The following is a 15,379-nucleotide window of genomic DNA, read 5'->3' as shown; positions in this document are numbered from 1 at the left end:
GTAGCTATTATTATTGCTACTGTCTAATTGAGCATTTTCCTTTCTGCCATTTCATCCTAGAAATGATTTGATTTTAAAGTATGTAGTACCGACATCACAGAATAAGATAGACTGACCCTGTCTTGATATATTCTTTCCTGTACTTTTTTTTCCTATGACTTGAGAAGGCTGTTTTGTTTCATTTTGTTTTTTTGTCTTTGCTCTTACGAACCACCTAAGCTAAGAATCAGATATATATATATCTGTATGTAGATATGTGTATATACATATACACATGTATATGTTTTAAGCTCGAGTTTGTTTCTTTGTCTTGCTTTCTCTAGATTCACTATAGTCACAAGATTTGGAAAATGATTCTAACACAAGTTTTCCAAAGAGGAAAGAACATGGGAGAGGTTTCTCCCTTAGCCAGTACTTCCTGGGAGGGGGTAGAAGATAATGGAGAAAATAGTGGCAAGGGGGCAGTGTCTATATCTACCTGCCATCACCTCATTAGGATGGTGGAATTCTACTTAGTTCCACATGTTTCCCAGAATACATTCCCAAGGCTTTTATTGTGAATTTTTGATACTTTGGTAAATAGCCTTTGCTTTTACCATTGTCCTCCCTTAATCAGTCCAGTCAATAACCTCCAAATCTAGCTTTTGCTTGCTCTACTCAGCTTTTATCTTTTTAGTTCATGCCATCACCTAGAGATATGTTTCTTTTTTTTTTTTTTTTTTTTGGCAGGGGCTACTCTTTGTTGCGGTGCGTGGGCCTCTCTCACTGGGGTGGCTTCTCTTATTGTGGAGCATAGGCTCTAAGCACGTGGGCTTCAGTAGTTGTGGCACATGGGCTTAGTTGCTCCACCGCAGCATGTGGGATCTTCCTGGACCAGGGCTCAAACCCATGTCCCCTGCATTGGCAGGTGGATTCTTAACCACTGCCCCACCAGGGAAGTCCCAGCGTTTCTTTAAAGAATCACTTTCTCTGCACTTATCTTTTGGGCATAAAGCCTCTGACAAATGCTCATGTGCTCAGAACCCTCCTTCTCCCTTTCCTACTTCCAGGAAACACCCCACTGCTCTCCAGAGGAGATATGTCTCCTGTCAGTTCCTCCCATTCAATGCTATGTGCCTAGAATGTTTTATGCTTATTTAACAAGAAGGAAATAATTTGATTTTTCCTGGCACTCTTTGTCATCCTGTATTCCTGCGATTGAAGAGACGCTCTTACTTTATACAAAATCTGTTTTTTTTAATCATTTTTTTAAATGTGGGGAAGCAGAAAAGCACATGGCACAGATTACTTTCATATACTTTATCTATTTTCTATTATTTGAATCCTCTAAAGCTTTACTATTTTTATTTTTGTTGAAGTATAGCTGATTTACGATATTATATTAGTTTCAGGTGGACTGAAACTAATTTCATAGTGATTCAATATTTTTATAGATTGTACTTCATTTTAAGTTATCACAAAATAATGGCTAAATTTCCCTGTGCTGTACAATATATCCTTGTTGCTTATCTACTTTACACTTAGTAGTTTGTACCTCTTAATCCCCTACTCCTACCTTGTCCCTCCCCCCATCCCTCTCCTCACTGGTAACCACTAGTTTGTTCTTTATAACTGTGAGTCTGTTTCTGTTTTGTTATATTCATTCGATTCTTTTACTTTTTAGATTCCACTTATAAGTGATAGGATAGAGAATATTTGTCTTTTGTCTTGCTCTGTCTGACTTATTTCACTAAGCATAATAATCTCTAGGTCCATTTCATGTTGTTGCAAATGGCAGAATTTCATTCTTTTTATGGCTGAGTACTATTCCATTGTGTGTGTGCGCACACGTATATATTGGGTTGGCCAAAAAGTTCATTCATGTTTTTTTGTAAGATGTTATAGAAAAATCCAAACAAACTTTTTGGCCAACCCAATATATATGTATCACATCTTCTTTATCCATTCATCTGTTGATGGGCACTTAGGTTGCTTCTATATCTTGGCTATTGTAAATAATGCTGCTATGAACATTGGGGTGCATGTATCTTTTCAAATTAGTGTTTTCATTTTCTTCGAATAGCTTTACTATTTTAGAGCACTGCATTTTGGTCTTCCCCTTTTCTAATACTCTATCTGTATAATATACATTTCCCTTAAACAACTGCACTTAATAATAATGATTTTAAACAACCACACTAGCTAGCAATCCTTGATCACCTTCTGGTCTGGCTCTTGCTAAGTGCTTTGCAGACCTCGTCTCACCATTTAATCTGCAGTCCTCCCTGTGATGTATGTACCCTTCATATTCCCATTTTCAAATGAAGAAAACCGAAGCTGAGAGAAGTGAGGTCATTTCCCAGGGTCACAAAGCTGGGAAGTAGCAGAGCAGAGCCAGGTCTGCATCCAACTCTGGTGTCCACACTCCTCACCACAGCACAGATCCCATTCACTAGCACAGAATGGAAACCTGACAATGCCCTCTACAGAGCACAGCTTTTACCTATGTGTGCCAGATGGTAAAGAGAGACCCAGATGTAAACCTTTTCTCCTTTTGACTCTAGAAAATCCTAATTTTCCTCTTCCAAGATTGATTTTTCATCAGATTTCCATAATCAGCAATGGTCCCACAAGGCTTCTGCTGTTCACTGGTGCTCAATATTCTTGCCAAATTCCTGAGCTTTTAAAAGGAAACCCTCTATTGCCTTAGTAATACCAGAGGAGATTGCACTTGTTTGTTGCAGGTTAAAACAAGTCTCCATCCCTGTGGGATCTTCTGAAACTCATCTGAGATGAGATAGTGTCTTGTCATGTGCTCTGTAGAATTACTGCAGATGTATTTTCATTCAATGAAATATGCTGTGGTTTAAGTTGTGGACCTGCCAAATTAACATACTGCCACATTTTGTTGTTCAGAATTCTCTATCTTTTCATCTGTCCAGTGTGTTTCCTAAAGCTACCCAAACACATTATGGGCCCACTAGATAATAAATCCTCAAAGCATCCCTGGCAGGTAGATAGGAAAGGAAAGGAGAAAATGTTGCCCTCCCACACATTACTTATGAGCAAATAGAGACAGACAAGATTGCCTGAAATTGACTGATGGCTTTAAATGAGTTGGAAATGGAGGTAAGACTATAATTTAGTTATTTCCTGATGTAGTACTCCCCCAGTTCCTTTTTTATTAAACATATTGTGAAGCTAAAGTAATTTTATTTTCTATTTTGTCTTTCCTTTTATGTGAACAGTGTACCCTCAATGAGCTCCAGAATGCTCATTGTAGATTGCATTAGCTTGATAGCCTTCATTTCTGGCTGGTTAGTGCCAGGACCCTGGAATAGCATGCAACGACAACTTCAAAGGGTGAGAGTAGAAAGTGCCACATTCTCTGCACATGGTAAACAACAGAGTGTTGTATTTGTTCATCTTTTTAACCAAATATCTCAGGCATATAAAGCTAAAGATATTGTTACGCGAATACTCAAGTACACACTTCCAAGCTTCAAAATAGAACATTTCAGATAAGTGGAAGCCTGTTTATGCGTTCTTCTCAATCTCTTTTCTTCTCCCCATGTTACAGGTAACTGTGATATTGAATTTAGTGTTTTTCATTCCTCTGAATCTATACATGTATAACCATAAAAAATATACAGTATTATTTTTCATTTTTTTACTTCATATGTATGTTTCCTTCTGTACCTTGCTTTTATCCCCCCATTACTTTTCTATTTTTGAGATGTATCCACGTCAGTTGATACACATAGTGCTAGTCTCTTCATTTTAAACCTCCATATTATGTTTAATCCATGTAACTTTCCTCTAATTTAATTATACATTCTGAGGGTGAACACATAAATTGCTTCCAGTTTTTCACTATTATAAACACTATTTCCTTGATCGTTTTCGTACATGTCTTTATGGGCATATGTGCAAGATTATCTCTGAGGTATATGCCCAGGAGTGGAATTGCTTAATTGACAAGTATCCACATCATCAACTTTACTGGGTTTGCTTTCCACCGGTTTATACTCTCACCAGCAGTAATTCCCATTACTCCATGTCCTCGTCAATACTTGATATTGTCAGACTTTTTATCTTTGCCAATCATATAGTTTCTTTAATTGCATCTCCCTGATAGTGAGGTTTGACATCTTTTCATACATCTGCTGGACATGTGGAATTTCTGTTCTGTGAAATGTCTGTTCCTTTCTTTTACTCATTTTTTTAACTGGGCTATTTGCATTTTTCTTATTAACTTGTAGACATTCTTCATATTTCTGATGACAAGTTATTTGCTGGTTACATATATTGTATGTACTCCCAATGTGTAATTTGCCTTCTCACTTTCTTTGTGATGAATTTTGATGCACAGGAGTTTTTATTTATTTATTTTTTTTTTTGCGGTACGCGGGCCTCTCTCTGCTGTGGCCCCTCCCGTTGCGGAGCACAGGCTCCGGACGCGCAGGCTCAGCGGCCATGGCTCACGGGCCCAGATGCTCCGCGGCATGTGGGATCTTCCTGGACCGGGGCACGAACCCGCGTCCCCTGCATCGGCAGGCGGACTCTCAACCACTGCGCCACCAGGGAAGCCCAGGAGTTTTTATTTTTAATGTGACCAAATTTACCTACTTCTTTCATTCTGATTTGTACTTTTTTATCTTATTTAAGAAGTCCTTCCCTACCCCAAAGTCATGGAGTTAATTTTCCTTATATTTTCCCTCAAACGTATCAAAGTTTTGCTTTTTAAATTTAGGCCTCTAAAAGTCACTTGGAACTTGTGTGTACATAGTGTGAGGGATCTAATTTTTTCCCTTTGGATAACTTAAGTGAGGAGGTAAATAGTTTTACCTACAGGTGAAAGAAGGACTCACAGTCTGAAGAATTCTATAGGGTTTGAAATGTGAGACCAATGATAGGTTGAAAAAACCTTTTAAACTTAGAGAGTTCAGAAATGGCAACAGGTCACCTTCATGTGTGACTGCATCCCTTCAGGACTGGGCATCCTGCTAACAGCTTGTTGGATGTCATTAGATTCATGAGGTCTGTGCCCTCATGTAGACATGCTTGTAGCAAGGGCAAAACTATGGTCAATGAAAGCCATGTGTTTGTTCCTGCTGAAATTGCCTCCTTCCAGGTCTCCTTCTCAGCAGATACTCAAATTAAATTTCCAGGCAGTGAAGTAATGGAAAGTTACCACTTGGACTTGACCACAATGTGATTTATAAAAGAAAAATTGGTACTTCCATATCTAACTAGCTGCCCTGGGTGAGTACACCCAGTGTTCATCTATTAGGGTGCTGATGAAAGGAAAATCTCTGAGCCTGGAGTCAGCCAGTAAGAGTGATTTAAACAACAGAAAGTTATTCTGAGATGAACGTGTGGGTGGCGATGGTTCCTTCTGGGGACTGTGAGGTGTTCCATGCCTCTCTGCTAACTTCCAGATGTGTACTGGCAACCTTTGGTGTTCCTTGTCTTACAGATGCATCACACCAATCTCTGTCTTTGTGTTCACATGGCATTCTCCCTGTGCCTCTGTGTCCAAATATCTCCTTTTTATAAGGATACCAGGCATACTGTCCAGTATGACATTTTCTTAATATAACTAATTATGTCTTCAACGATGCTATTTCCAAATAAAGTCACATTTTGAGGTACTGAGGGTGAGGACTTCATATGAATTTGGGATGGGGGGACACAATTCAAACCCTAATATGTTCTTACAAATTTCTTTTATTCCGCCTTTTATAAAATTTCAATAATTTATCCAGCCCTTAATTAGAGCAACAGTCTAATATTTTTGCAACTAAATCAATGTGAAAATATGTTCCTTTCTTGAAGATTTTTTCCCTAAAATTTATTCCAAAATCTGTGAAAATCAGGGTATGAACTATAGCCTCAAAGTCTCTAAGTCAGTGGATCTGCAGGTTGTTTCTTCTGTCTTCCCTCCTCACCTCACCCTCCCTCCTTCAATAGACAGCAGGCACCCACTGTGTGTCAGACACTGCAGGGTGCTGGCGATGTCAAGATGAATGCGGCAGCCTTGGACTCTGCTTTCTCAGAGTCCTGCACTAAAGGGATTGGTGCCGAGTCCCCAGGCACTTATAATTCAATGTGAGAGATGTATCCTGAATGGGGAGGTTCACAGTTCTGTGGGAGCACAGTCAGGTGTTCACAGAGTCGCCCAACCCAGCCTGGGATGTCAGGGAACAGAGCCAGCACTAGGATGAGGGTGCCAGGTGCCCAGACCACACCATTTAAGGAGACGCTCACACTTGGATGCCAACCCTGCACCTGCCCAACGCTGAGAGTGATCACCTCCTTAAATGGTGTGTCCTAGGTGTCTCAGTGGTCTCACTCTAGTCCTGGCCCTGGCAGGGAAATCTACGTAAAGGAGGAGACAGCTAAGCTAAAACTGGAAAAGGAATGATAGAAAGATGAATGGCAGTTTGCCAGGTAGAGATGGAATAAAGAACATTCCAGATAGAAAGACCAGCAAAGACCCAGAGAGAAGGTAGGCATGACACAACTGGGGGGCTGAAAGAGAACTGGCATCAGGGGAGCCAAATGGGAAGGTTTAGATGACTCCCATGAGTCATCTGAACTCACCAAGTCGAGGGAAACTAGAGTCCCAGCAGAGCCACTGCCACCTATGCACCATGTTTTTACACAACTGGGTGAGTGAACGGAGCCTTCGTGAGAATTTTTTAAAAAGTCTCCTTTTCTCCAGGTGGACACAAGCTTGTATCCAAGCACACAGCTCAGTCAGCAGAGCCTGGGCTGGATTGAAACTCCCACTTGCCCCCTTGGACAGGTTTCCATCAGGATTTAGGCAGAGGAAGGTGCAGGAGTCTGTGGGTGCAGAGTCGGGCCCTGAAGACAAGAGTTTGAGGCCCTTAGTGTTGGATCAGAACTCCAAAACCAACCCCAGATGGCCTGGTGTGCTTCAGTCAGCTCTGAGCTGGAGGATTGGCCTTTCTGTTCCAACCCCATGTTGTCACATCGTGAATTCTGCTACTCTGGGAGTTGGGAGCTATATTGAATTTATTTTTCTTTTGTAACTCACCGATCCTCAGGCTAATTTCCTTAACCACAGCTTAGTGGCTTGAATTGATCAGCCGAAGGGAAAAGACTGGATTTATCACCTCTTTCTAAATTCTTCTGCATCTGGGATCATGATATGAAATATATTAACATATTTAAACTTACAGTATAATTGATTTACCAGAATATTCCATTAAAAATATTTTTGTATGGCTTTTCTCTCTATGAATTTACTGTTTCTCGTTAAGATTATACTTTTCATAGACCTAGGTATTCCCCTGGAGACCTCCAGGACTTAAGGCTCCTCAGGAGGCATGCCGACAGCTTTGGAAGGTTAGAGAGAGACCAGTAGCTCAGTGTCCAAGCCTGATTTATGGCATCCCCTTGGGAATGCCCACTCTGTTGAGTGTCGGGTGCAGCAAGACCCACAGCATTCTCTGTTCTCCTAACCGCTCCCAACTAAAACATGGGTAGGATCATCCAGTGACGCAACCAATTTAGAGCCAAAGCCGACATCTCTTTCTGACCTGCTTTAAATGAGCAAGTTAGGAATAGTGTCTGGCTCGCAGATGATATTAAAGTTAAAATAATTTGATTTTTGTTTAATAATTATTAATACAGTTATTTCTTTAAACAAAAATGACTAAGTTCATGGCTGAGTCTCATCTATATTTCGTTTGCTTCCAAATGTTCACAAACTTTTCAAAAATAACAGATTTATTTAGATATAATTCACATGCCATACAATTCACCCAATTAAAGTATACAATTTGATGGGTTTTAGTATGCAACATCACCACAAACAATTTTACATTTTCATTCCATTAGTAGTCTGCCCCCATTCTCAAATTCCCAACCCCTGGCAACTACTAGTCTACTTTCTGTCTGTATGGATTTTCCTGTTAGGGACATTTCACGTAAATGGAACCATAGAGTGTGTGGTCTTTTGTGACTGACCTCTTTCACTTAGCATACTTTTTTCAAGGTTCATCCATGTTGTAACATGTATCAATTCTTCCTTTCTGTGACTGAATAACGTTTTACTGAGTGGATATACCATATTTTATTCATTCATTCTTCAGTTGGTGCACATTTGGGTTGTTTTTACTTTTTGGCTCTTATGAATAGTGCAGTTATGGACATTTGTGTACAAGTTTTTATGTTGACATATGTTTTTGTTTCTTTTGGGTATATACCTAGTAGTGGAATTGCCAGGTCATCTAGTAACTCTGTGTTTAAACTTTTGAGGAACTGACACTGTTTTCCAAAGTAACTGTATAATTTTACATACCCACGAGCAGTGTGTGAGGATTCCAATTTCTCCACATCTTAGTCAACACTTTTATTATCTTTTTTAAAATCATTATTATTATAGCCACTGTCCTAATGGGTATGAAGTGGTATCTCATTGTAGTTTTGATTTGCATTTTCTTGATGACCAGTGATAATGAACGTCTCTTTATGTGCTTATTGCATCTTCTTCAAAGAAATGACTATTAGGTGCTTTGCTCATTTTTTAATTTGGGCTATTTATCTTTTTTATTATTGTTGTAGGAGTTCTTTTTATATTCTGAATGCAAGTCTCTCATCAGAGATATCATTTGTAAAAATATTCCACAAACCATTTTTTTTCACAAACAATTTTTTATATGTCCTGAATATTTTTTTAAATATGTATTTATTCATTTATTTATTTGGCTGCATTGGGTCTTTGTTGTGGCACACAGGCTTTTCACTGAGGCATGTGGGATTTTTCGTTGCAGTGCTCATTGCAGCACATGGGCTCTTTGTTGCGGTGCGTGGGCTTCTCTCTAGTTGTGGCATGCAGGTTTTCTCTTCTCTAGTTGTGGCACATGGGCTCCAGAGTATGTAGGCTCTGTAGTTTGTGGCACACGGGCTGTCTAGTTGAGGCACGTGAGCTCAGTAATTGTGGCGCGCAGGCTTTGTTGCCCCGCGGCATGTGGGATCTTAGTTTCCCTACCAGGGATTTAACCCGCGTCCCCTGCATCAGAAGGTGGATTCTTTACCACTGGACCACCAGGGAAGTCCCTGTCCTAAATATTTTTGAAGATGAGTGGTCAATCAAACTTTATATGGCACCATTCAGCCACTAAAAGTGATACTATAGCATTTATTGCCACATTTTAATGTATGATTAAGTGGAAGAAGCAGGTTCTAAAACATTATGATCCTTTTTTAAAAATGCGTAGAAAATCATCTGGAAGTATATATATATATATATATATATATATATATATATCAAGGTGTTTTTTTAGTATAGCAGTCATCTTTGGATGTTGTAATTATATATTTTAATTTTCCATATCTTTTCTTACTTTTAGTGATGAATATGTATTTTTCTGACAGTAAATTATTCTCAATTTTTTAAAAAACCCAATTGTGTAAGAAAATGCCTACCTCACTTGCACATGAGTTTGACTGATTCTACCTATTATTTAGACTTCCCAAAATCTCATGCGAGTGGGAACAAGATGAGACCACAAATGAGCCCATTTCAATATAACGACCTGAAACTATGCCTCTAAGTTCCAGAGAGACCACAGGCTGGGAGGGGAAGGAGTGAAAGGTATGATTATGTATAGGGATTTAATATCAATCTGTATGGCTTGCTTCAGTTTGCAAAGCACTTTCAGCCATCTTACTTGATTCTCACAGCAACCCTATTGGACACCAGTGTTCAGATGAGGAAACCAAGGTTCAGAAACATTTTGTTTTTTCCCAAGGTTGTGTGGCCTAGTAAGTAAGTATGCTCAAACTACAGTCTGGGTTTTCTACTCCTGTTGCAGTACTTGTAACTGATTGCCCTGCCTCTCATACTGTACTCTTCTCTGTAAAATTTTCTCTGAGAGTCGGATATTTGAAGGATCACTTTTTCATACCTGTAAAGATGCTGTGGTGTTAACTTGGAGTGCTGTGCTTCTGGCTAAGATGGCTTCACAAACCCCCAAATACTTTTCTTTAGTGTTCTATCTCAGGAAAGGAAGAATTTTTGATACATGAATTAACTTATGCCTTGTTGTTGTTTACTTTTCTATTTTCTTCTCATTTATCAGCTTTATTGCTAAGCTTCGAATATTGCTTTCTTTTAAAATTGTTGCCCAAATGAGATCATCTTGGCATTTGTACTGGCTTTATTTCTCTTCTATGACTTTTACAAGCAGACTTGGAAACAAAGGACCTCTTCTTTACTTCCTTGGCACACTCTTCATCATTTATGAACATGAGAAAGAAAGATGAATTTTTCCCTTTGCTCAAGTAACTATGGCATTGTCTGTGTTATTTAGGCTAAATTAGGTAGAAAAAGATCTGAAGTCATTTTAAAAATATGTGACTTTCTGTAGATTCTAGACAAGAGGTTGGTTTACAAACATTTTCTGTAAAGACCCAGACAGTAAATATTTCAGGCTTTGTAGGCTATACAGTGTCTGTTGCAACTCTTCAACTCTGCCATTGTAGTGCAAAAGCAGCCACAGACAATAAGTAAACAAGTAGGCCTGACTGTATCAATAAAACTTTATTTACAAAAGCAGTCAGTGAGTAGATTTGGCCCACAGGCCAGGGTTTGCTGACTCCTGTTTTCAATTATTTAATTTTTGTCTACCAGGAATCTAATTCTTTGGCTAAGTGATTTGTTACCAACCATATGTTTCAAAGCCTCTTTATATCACCATAGATGCTAGTGGGGTTTCTCTTAAAAAATAAAATGTGATACGTACAAACTCATTAAGAGTTAGAAGGCGAGTCCAGTATTACTAGGTTGTCTATTTACCTCTTCCTTTCCAAGGTTAGAGCTGCTGCAAGTTACAACCTGGATGGACCCTTCTTGGTCCAGGAACATATCCCTGACCTCCTCTTGTGTTTTAACCCTCTTTATACTTTATAGAAAGTATCCCAGTTCATAAGCTATTCAGTGAGCATTTTATTTCATTATGGCCATCTGAGCCACAGATCTGAAAAGTAACTCTACTTCTATCAGTCAATTCCTTTGAAATTTATTGGAGAGCAAAATAGTTGTGAAGAGTATCCAATGACTATGTTGACCTAAAAAAAAAAATAGGCTGCCAGTTATTTCTCTAGGAAAAAAAAAAAATTAGGTTCATTCAGGATCGGCAGAAACTTTCCATTTAGGGTCTGAAACCATGGTGAGCCAGGTGCAAGTCCCCACATGGCGAGGGAAGGAGAATGCTTTTATAGAAGGGAAGAGGATTTGGGAGAGCCATAGTACACAAAGAGTCCATGGCTTTTCATTGACTACGTTCTTGCCAGGAAAGAAGAGGAGTCTTTCTTCTTCTTGTTGGACTCTGCTGTCCTCCCAGAGCAGGAGAGCTCCCGCTTCTGGGCTCCTGACTATTTAACTGAGGTTTCTGTTTATTAATTTTTTTACAATTGTTTGTAATTTTTTACAATTGAAAACAAAACCTATTTTTGTGGTCTCTTAGTTACTTTCTCACATTATGTCTCAGTTTTGGGGTAATTTTGGAATCGTAAGACCTTTTTGTAGTAAAGATTCTGGGATGGAGGGAAACATAAGAAGGACTGATTTCTTTTATTATGAATTTTGTACATAAAAATTTTCTGTGCGGGCTTCCCTGGTGGTGCAGTGGTTGAGAGTCCGCCTGCCGATGCAGCGGACACGGGTTCATGCCCCGGTCCAGGGAGCTCCCACATGCCGCGGAGCGGCTAGGCCCGTGAGCCATGGCCGCTGAGCCTGCGCGTCCAGAGCCTGTGCTCCGCAACGGGAGAGGCCACAACAGTGAGAGGCCCGCGTACCGCAAAAAAAAAAAATTTTTCCATGCAAGAAAAGTTTCTAATAGTCTTCACAAGGATTTTTGAGAAGATTGTTTTTAAATGCCTGTTTCTAAACAATATATACAGATACATTTTTTAATATGAGAGAGTCTTACCGCAAGAAACTACAAGAATATTTTCCCACTGCCACCTTTAAATTAATTTTTAAAATTAACATATTTTCTGATGTAAAAGTAATATATTTTTATAGAACAAAATTTGGGAAATTTATAAAACATAAATAAGAAAAGTAAAATCACTCACAATCAACTCCTTAGAGATAACTGTTGCTAACATTTTGGTGACACTTGGGTATCTATGCATATGTGTACATATAGATTAGATACAAAATTGATCTAATAAGATTATATAAAGTACTTTTGTAATCTGTCTTTTTTACTGAAGAATATATAGTGGGTATACTTCTATGTTGATACACACAGATTGACATTAACTTTAATGGGTACATGGTGTAGATGTACTTACTATAACCCACTTGGATGATCACCTATTGGGGTATTTTAAGTGCTTTATACTTTTCCACTATTACAAAGAATGCTTCAGTAAACATTCTTGTATATAGTATCTTCTTTTCCTGCCAGAGTACTTCTTCAAGATAAACTATTAAAAGTGCAATTAGCAGAAATATGTGTGTACATACATACGTATAATTTTGATATAGAAAAGTTTGTGCCCAAATTATATTCTTCCCAACAGTTAATGTGAGTGCTTCACACCCTCACCAAACTGGGAAATTTCTATAATTTCTCAACAGATCAGTTATCAATATCATGGCATCCTTTCTGATTACTATTTTTGTTTTAATATTTTATATTTTTTAAACCAACACCTACACAGCACTTACTATGTGTCAGAGGCTATTCTAGGTGTGCTTTTTAAAAAATATTAACTAATTTAATCTTTATGATAACCCAATGAAGTGGGCACTGTTATTATTCCTAACTTACAGATGAGAAAGCTGTCAAGTGACTTGAAGGTCCTGTATCTAGTAAGTGGTAGAGCCAGGATTTGAACCTTCCTGATTATCCCTTGACCTTCCTTATTATCCCTTGAACCTTCCTGATTATCCCAAAGTCTATCCTCTTGACTGCTATGCCCTGCTGCTCCTTGGAGGAAAGAAAGGCTTAGCTGCCTAGGAAATGAACCTGGCAACAGGGGTCAGAGAGCCAAATCCATCTATTATTTTCAGTATCTTCTATTTTAATTACTTTAAAGATAATCCCTTTGATTTTTTTAGGGTATATCAAGGTCAGAAGAAATCAAAAGAAGCTCTGCCCCACTACCAAGAGGCTTTAGAATATATTGAGATCAGTAAAGGTGAAAAAAGTCTTGAGTGCGTACCAACATTGAGGGAATTGGCAGGTGTAGAACAAGCCCTGGGATTTCACGACACATCCATCAACCACCTTTTACAGGTAAGCTGCAATGTACTGGCCACCAAAGCTGTTCCAGTCCACTGCTTTTCACAGATACAAGTGGAATAGCAGCTCTGAGAATTCCTGACTTTGTTAAGTGCTCTAGATAAGTAGAACACTTGGTCTGGAGTAGAAGTTCAACAAACATCTTCGTAAGTGGGCAAGTGTGGGATACTGGTCCTGTGTTACCTGTGCATCTTCCACAAACAGTCTGAGACTGCCTGAAGGTGGCTTTTCTCATATTAGGTGCATAATTTAAGTCTTGTTTCCCAGACAATGTTTCTTTATTATTTAATGCTTATCTATTTAGAGCTTATGTTATCAAACTTATTAGGGTTCTTATCTACCACATTCTACAATCTTTACCTGAAGTCACTTAGAGTTGTCATCTGGTAGCTGCTGTTCTACTTTGTCATTAAAAGATTCCTCTGTGAGTGTATCAGTTAGGGTTCTTCAGAGAAATAGAACCAATTGGATGTATACATAGAGTGCGAGAGAGAGAGAGATTTACTGATATTTTAAGGAATTGGCTCACACAACTGTGGGGGCTGACAAGTCCGAAATCCGTAGGGTAGGTGGGCCAGCTGAAAATGCAAGCAGGGTCTCTGTGTTACAGTCTTGGAGCAGAATTCCTTCTTCACTGAAGCCTCAGCCTTTTGCTCTGTAGCCCTTCAATTGATTGGATGAGGCCTACTCATCCAATTATTACCTATTATTGAAGGTGATCTCCTTTATTCAAAGTCTACTGATTATAAATGTTAATCATGGCTACAAAGTACACTCATAGCAACATTTAGACTAGTATTTGACCTAACAACTGGGCACCATAGCCTAGCCAAGCTGACACATAAAACTAACCATCACAGTCAGTTTGATGTTTTTGTGTGGTATCATCTGCTAAAAACACATTTTAAATTGTTTTCTGAGAATTTTTCCCTGTTAAAGTTGTAAAATATAGACTAACTCATTTCTTATTTCAAATGAGATATAATGATATGGTACTGAGGGTTCTTTATTGCTATTTCTTTTAAAATTTGTATGACCATTTATACTCCCACACACAGTTTATTAGAGTGTGCCATTCTCTCACTTTCTCTGGATTATCTCCCTTAAATATTATTACCACCCCATGACATATTATTATTATTATCAGTTTATAGATAAGGAAGTCAAGAATTAGAAAGGTTGAGTGATATGTCCAGGAGTACACAGCTAATAAATGGCATAGCCCAGGTTTAAATGCAGTATTGTTTTTTTTGAAAGGTAATTCTGGCTGACATGTACAGAGTAGACTAGGGAGGGTGTGCCAAGAGCGGAGGTAGAGTGAAACACTGAAGGCTAAAGATGGTGGTGGCTTAAACTAGGGTGATGTTCATAAGGATGAAGAGAAGTAGATGGGTGTGACAAAGATTTAGGAGGCAGAATTTATGAGATATGGAGCTTGAGTGGATGCAGGACAAAGAGGGAAGGGGAAGAGTCAAAGATGACTCCCAGGTTTCTGGTCTGAACAGCTGAGTGGGTGTTTGTGCCATTTACAGTGGGGGAGCAGGTGTGACTGGGTGATGGAGAGATGGTGAGCTCAGGTTTTTTGTTCGTTTGTTTGGTTTTTGTTGTTGTTTTTTGTTTTTTTCGCGGTACGTGGGCCTCTCATTGTCGCAGCCTCTCCCATTGCGGAGCACAGGCTCCGGACGCGCAGGCTCAGCGGCCACGGGCCTAACCGCTCCGCGGCATGTGGGATCTTCCCGGACCGGGGCATGAACCCGTGTCCCCTGCATCGGCAGGCGGACTCTCAACCACTGCACCACCAGGGAAGCCCGTGAGCTCAAGTTTTGATGGTGAGTCTGAGATGCCCATAAGGCATCCAAGCAGAAATGACAGCTAGACAGTTATATAATCAGGACTAGAGTTCAGAAAATAGGTCAGCAAGTCCTCCACTTATACACAGTAATTGCCTTGGGAGAGGGTGAGATCACCCAGGCAGGGTTTATGGAGGAACTTTGGTTTTCATTGGTCAAGTAAAGAAGGATAAATCGGTAAAGGAAAAGGAAGAATTTGCCAGATAAAAACAAGAAGAAAAGAAAGAGATATTCTCATTGTCACCCCTTTTGATACCT

General features: G+C 39.2%; 1 protein-coding gene across 3 annotated transcripts in view; it reads left to right on the top strand.

Moving 5' to 3' along the window:
• The window catches only part of TTC23 (tetratricopeptide repeat domain 23), a 110,926-nt gene that overhangs the window by 50,030 nt on the left and 45,517 nt on the right, over positions 1-15,379 (top strand). For all 3 annotated transcript variants that reach the window (XM_024732067.1, XM_024732068.1, XM_024732069.1), the window contains one exon: positions 13,088-13,265. In XM_024732067.1, the coding sequence (XP_024587835.1) occupies positions 13,088-13,265 (178 nt within the window). The remainder of the gene's footprint in view (positions 1-13,087; positions 13,266-15,379) is intronic.

This window comes from Neophocaena asiaeorientalis, unplaced genomic scaffold (assembly GCF_003031525.2).
Source record: "Neophocaena asiaeorientalis asiaeorientalis breed wild unplaced genomic scaffold, Neophocaena_asiaeorientalis_V1.1 scaffold362, whole genome shotgun sequence".
In the NCBI taxonomy this organism is placed as follows: Eukaryota; Metazoa; Chordata; class Mammalia; order Artiodactyla; family Phocoenidae; genus Neophocaena; species Neophocaena asiaeorientalis.
The sequence above is the reverse complement of the archived record's forward strand: the minus strand, read 5'-3'. Positions and strand labels throughout refer to the sequence as shown.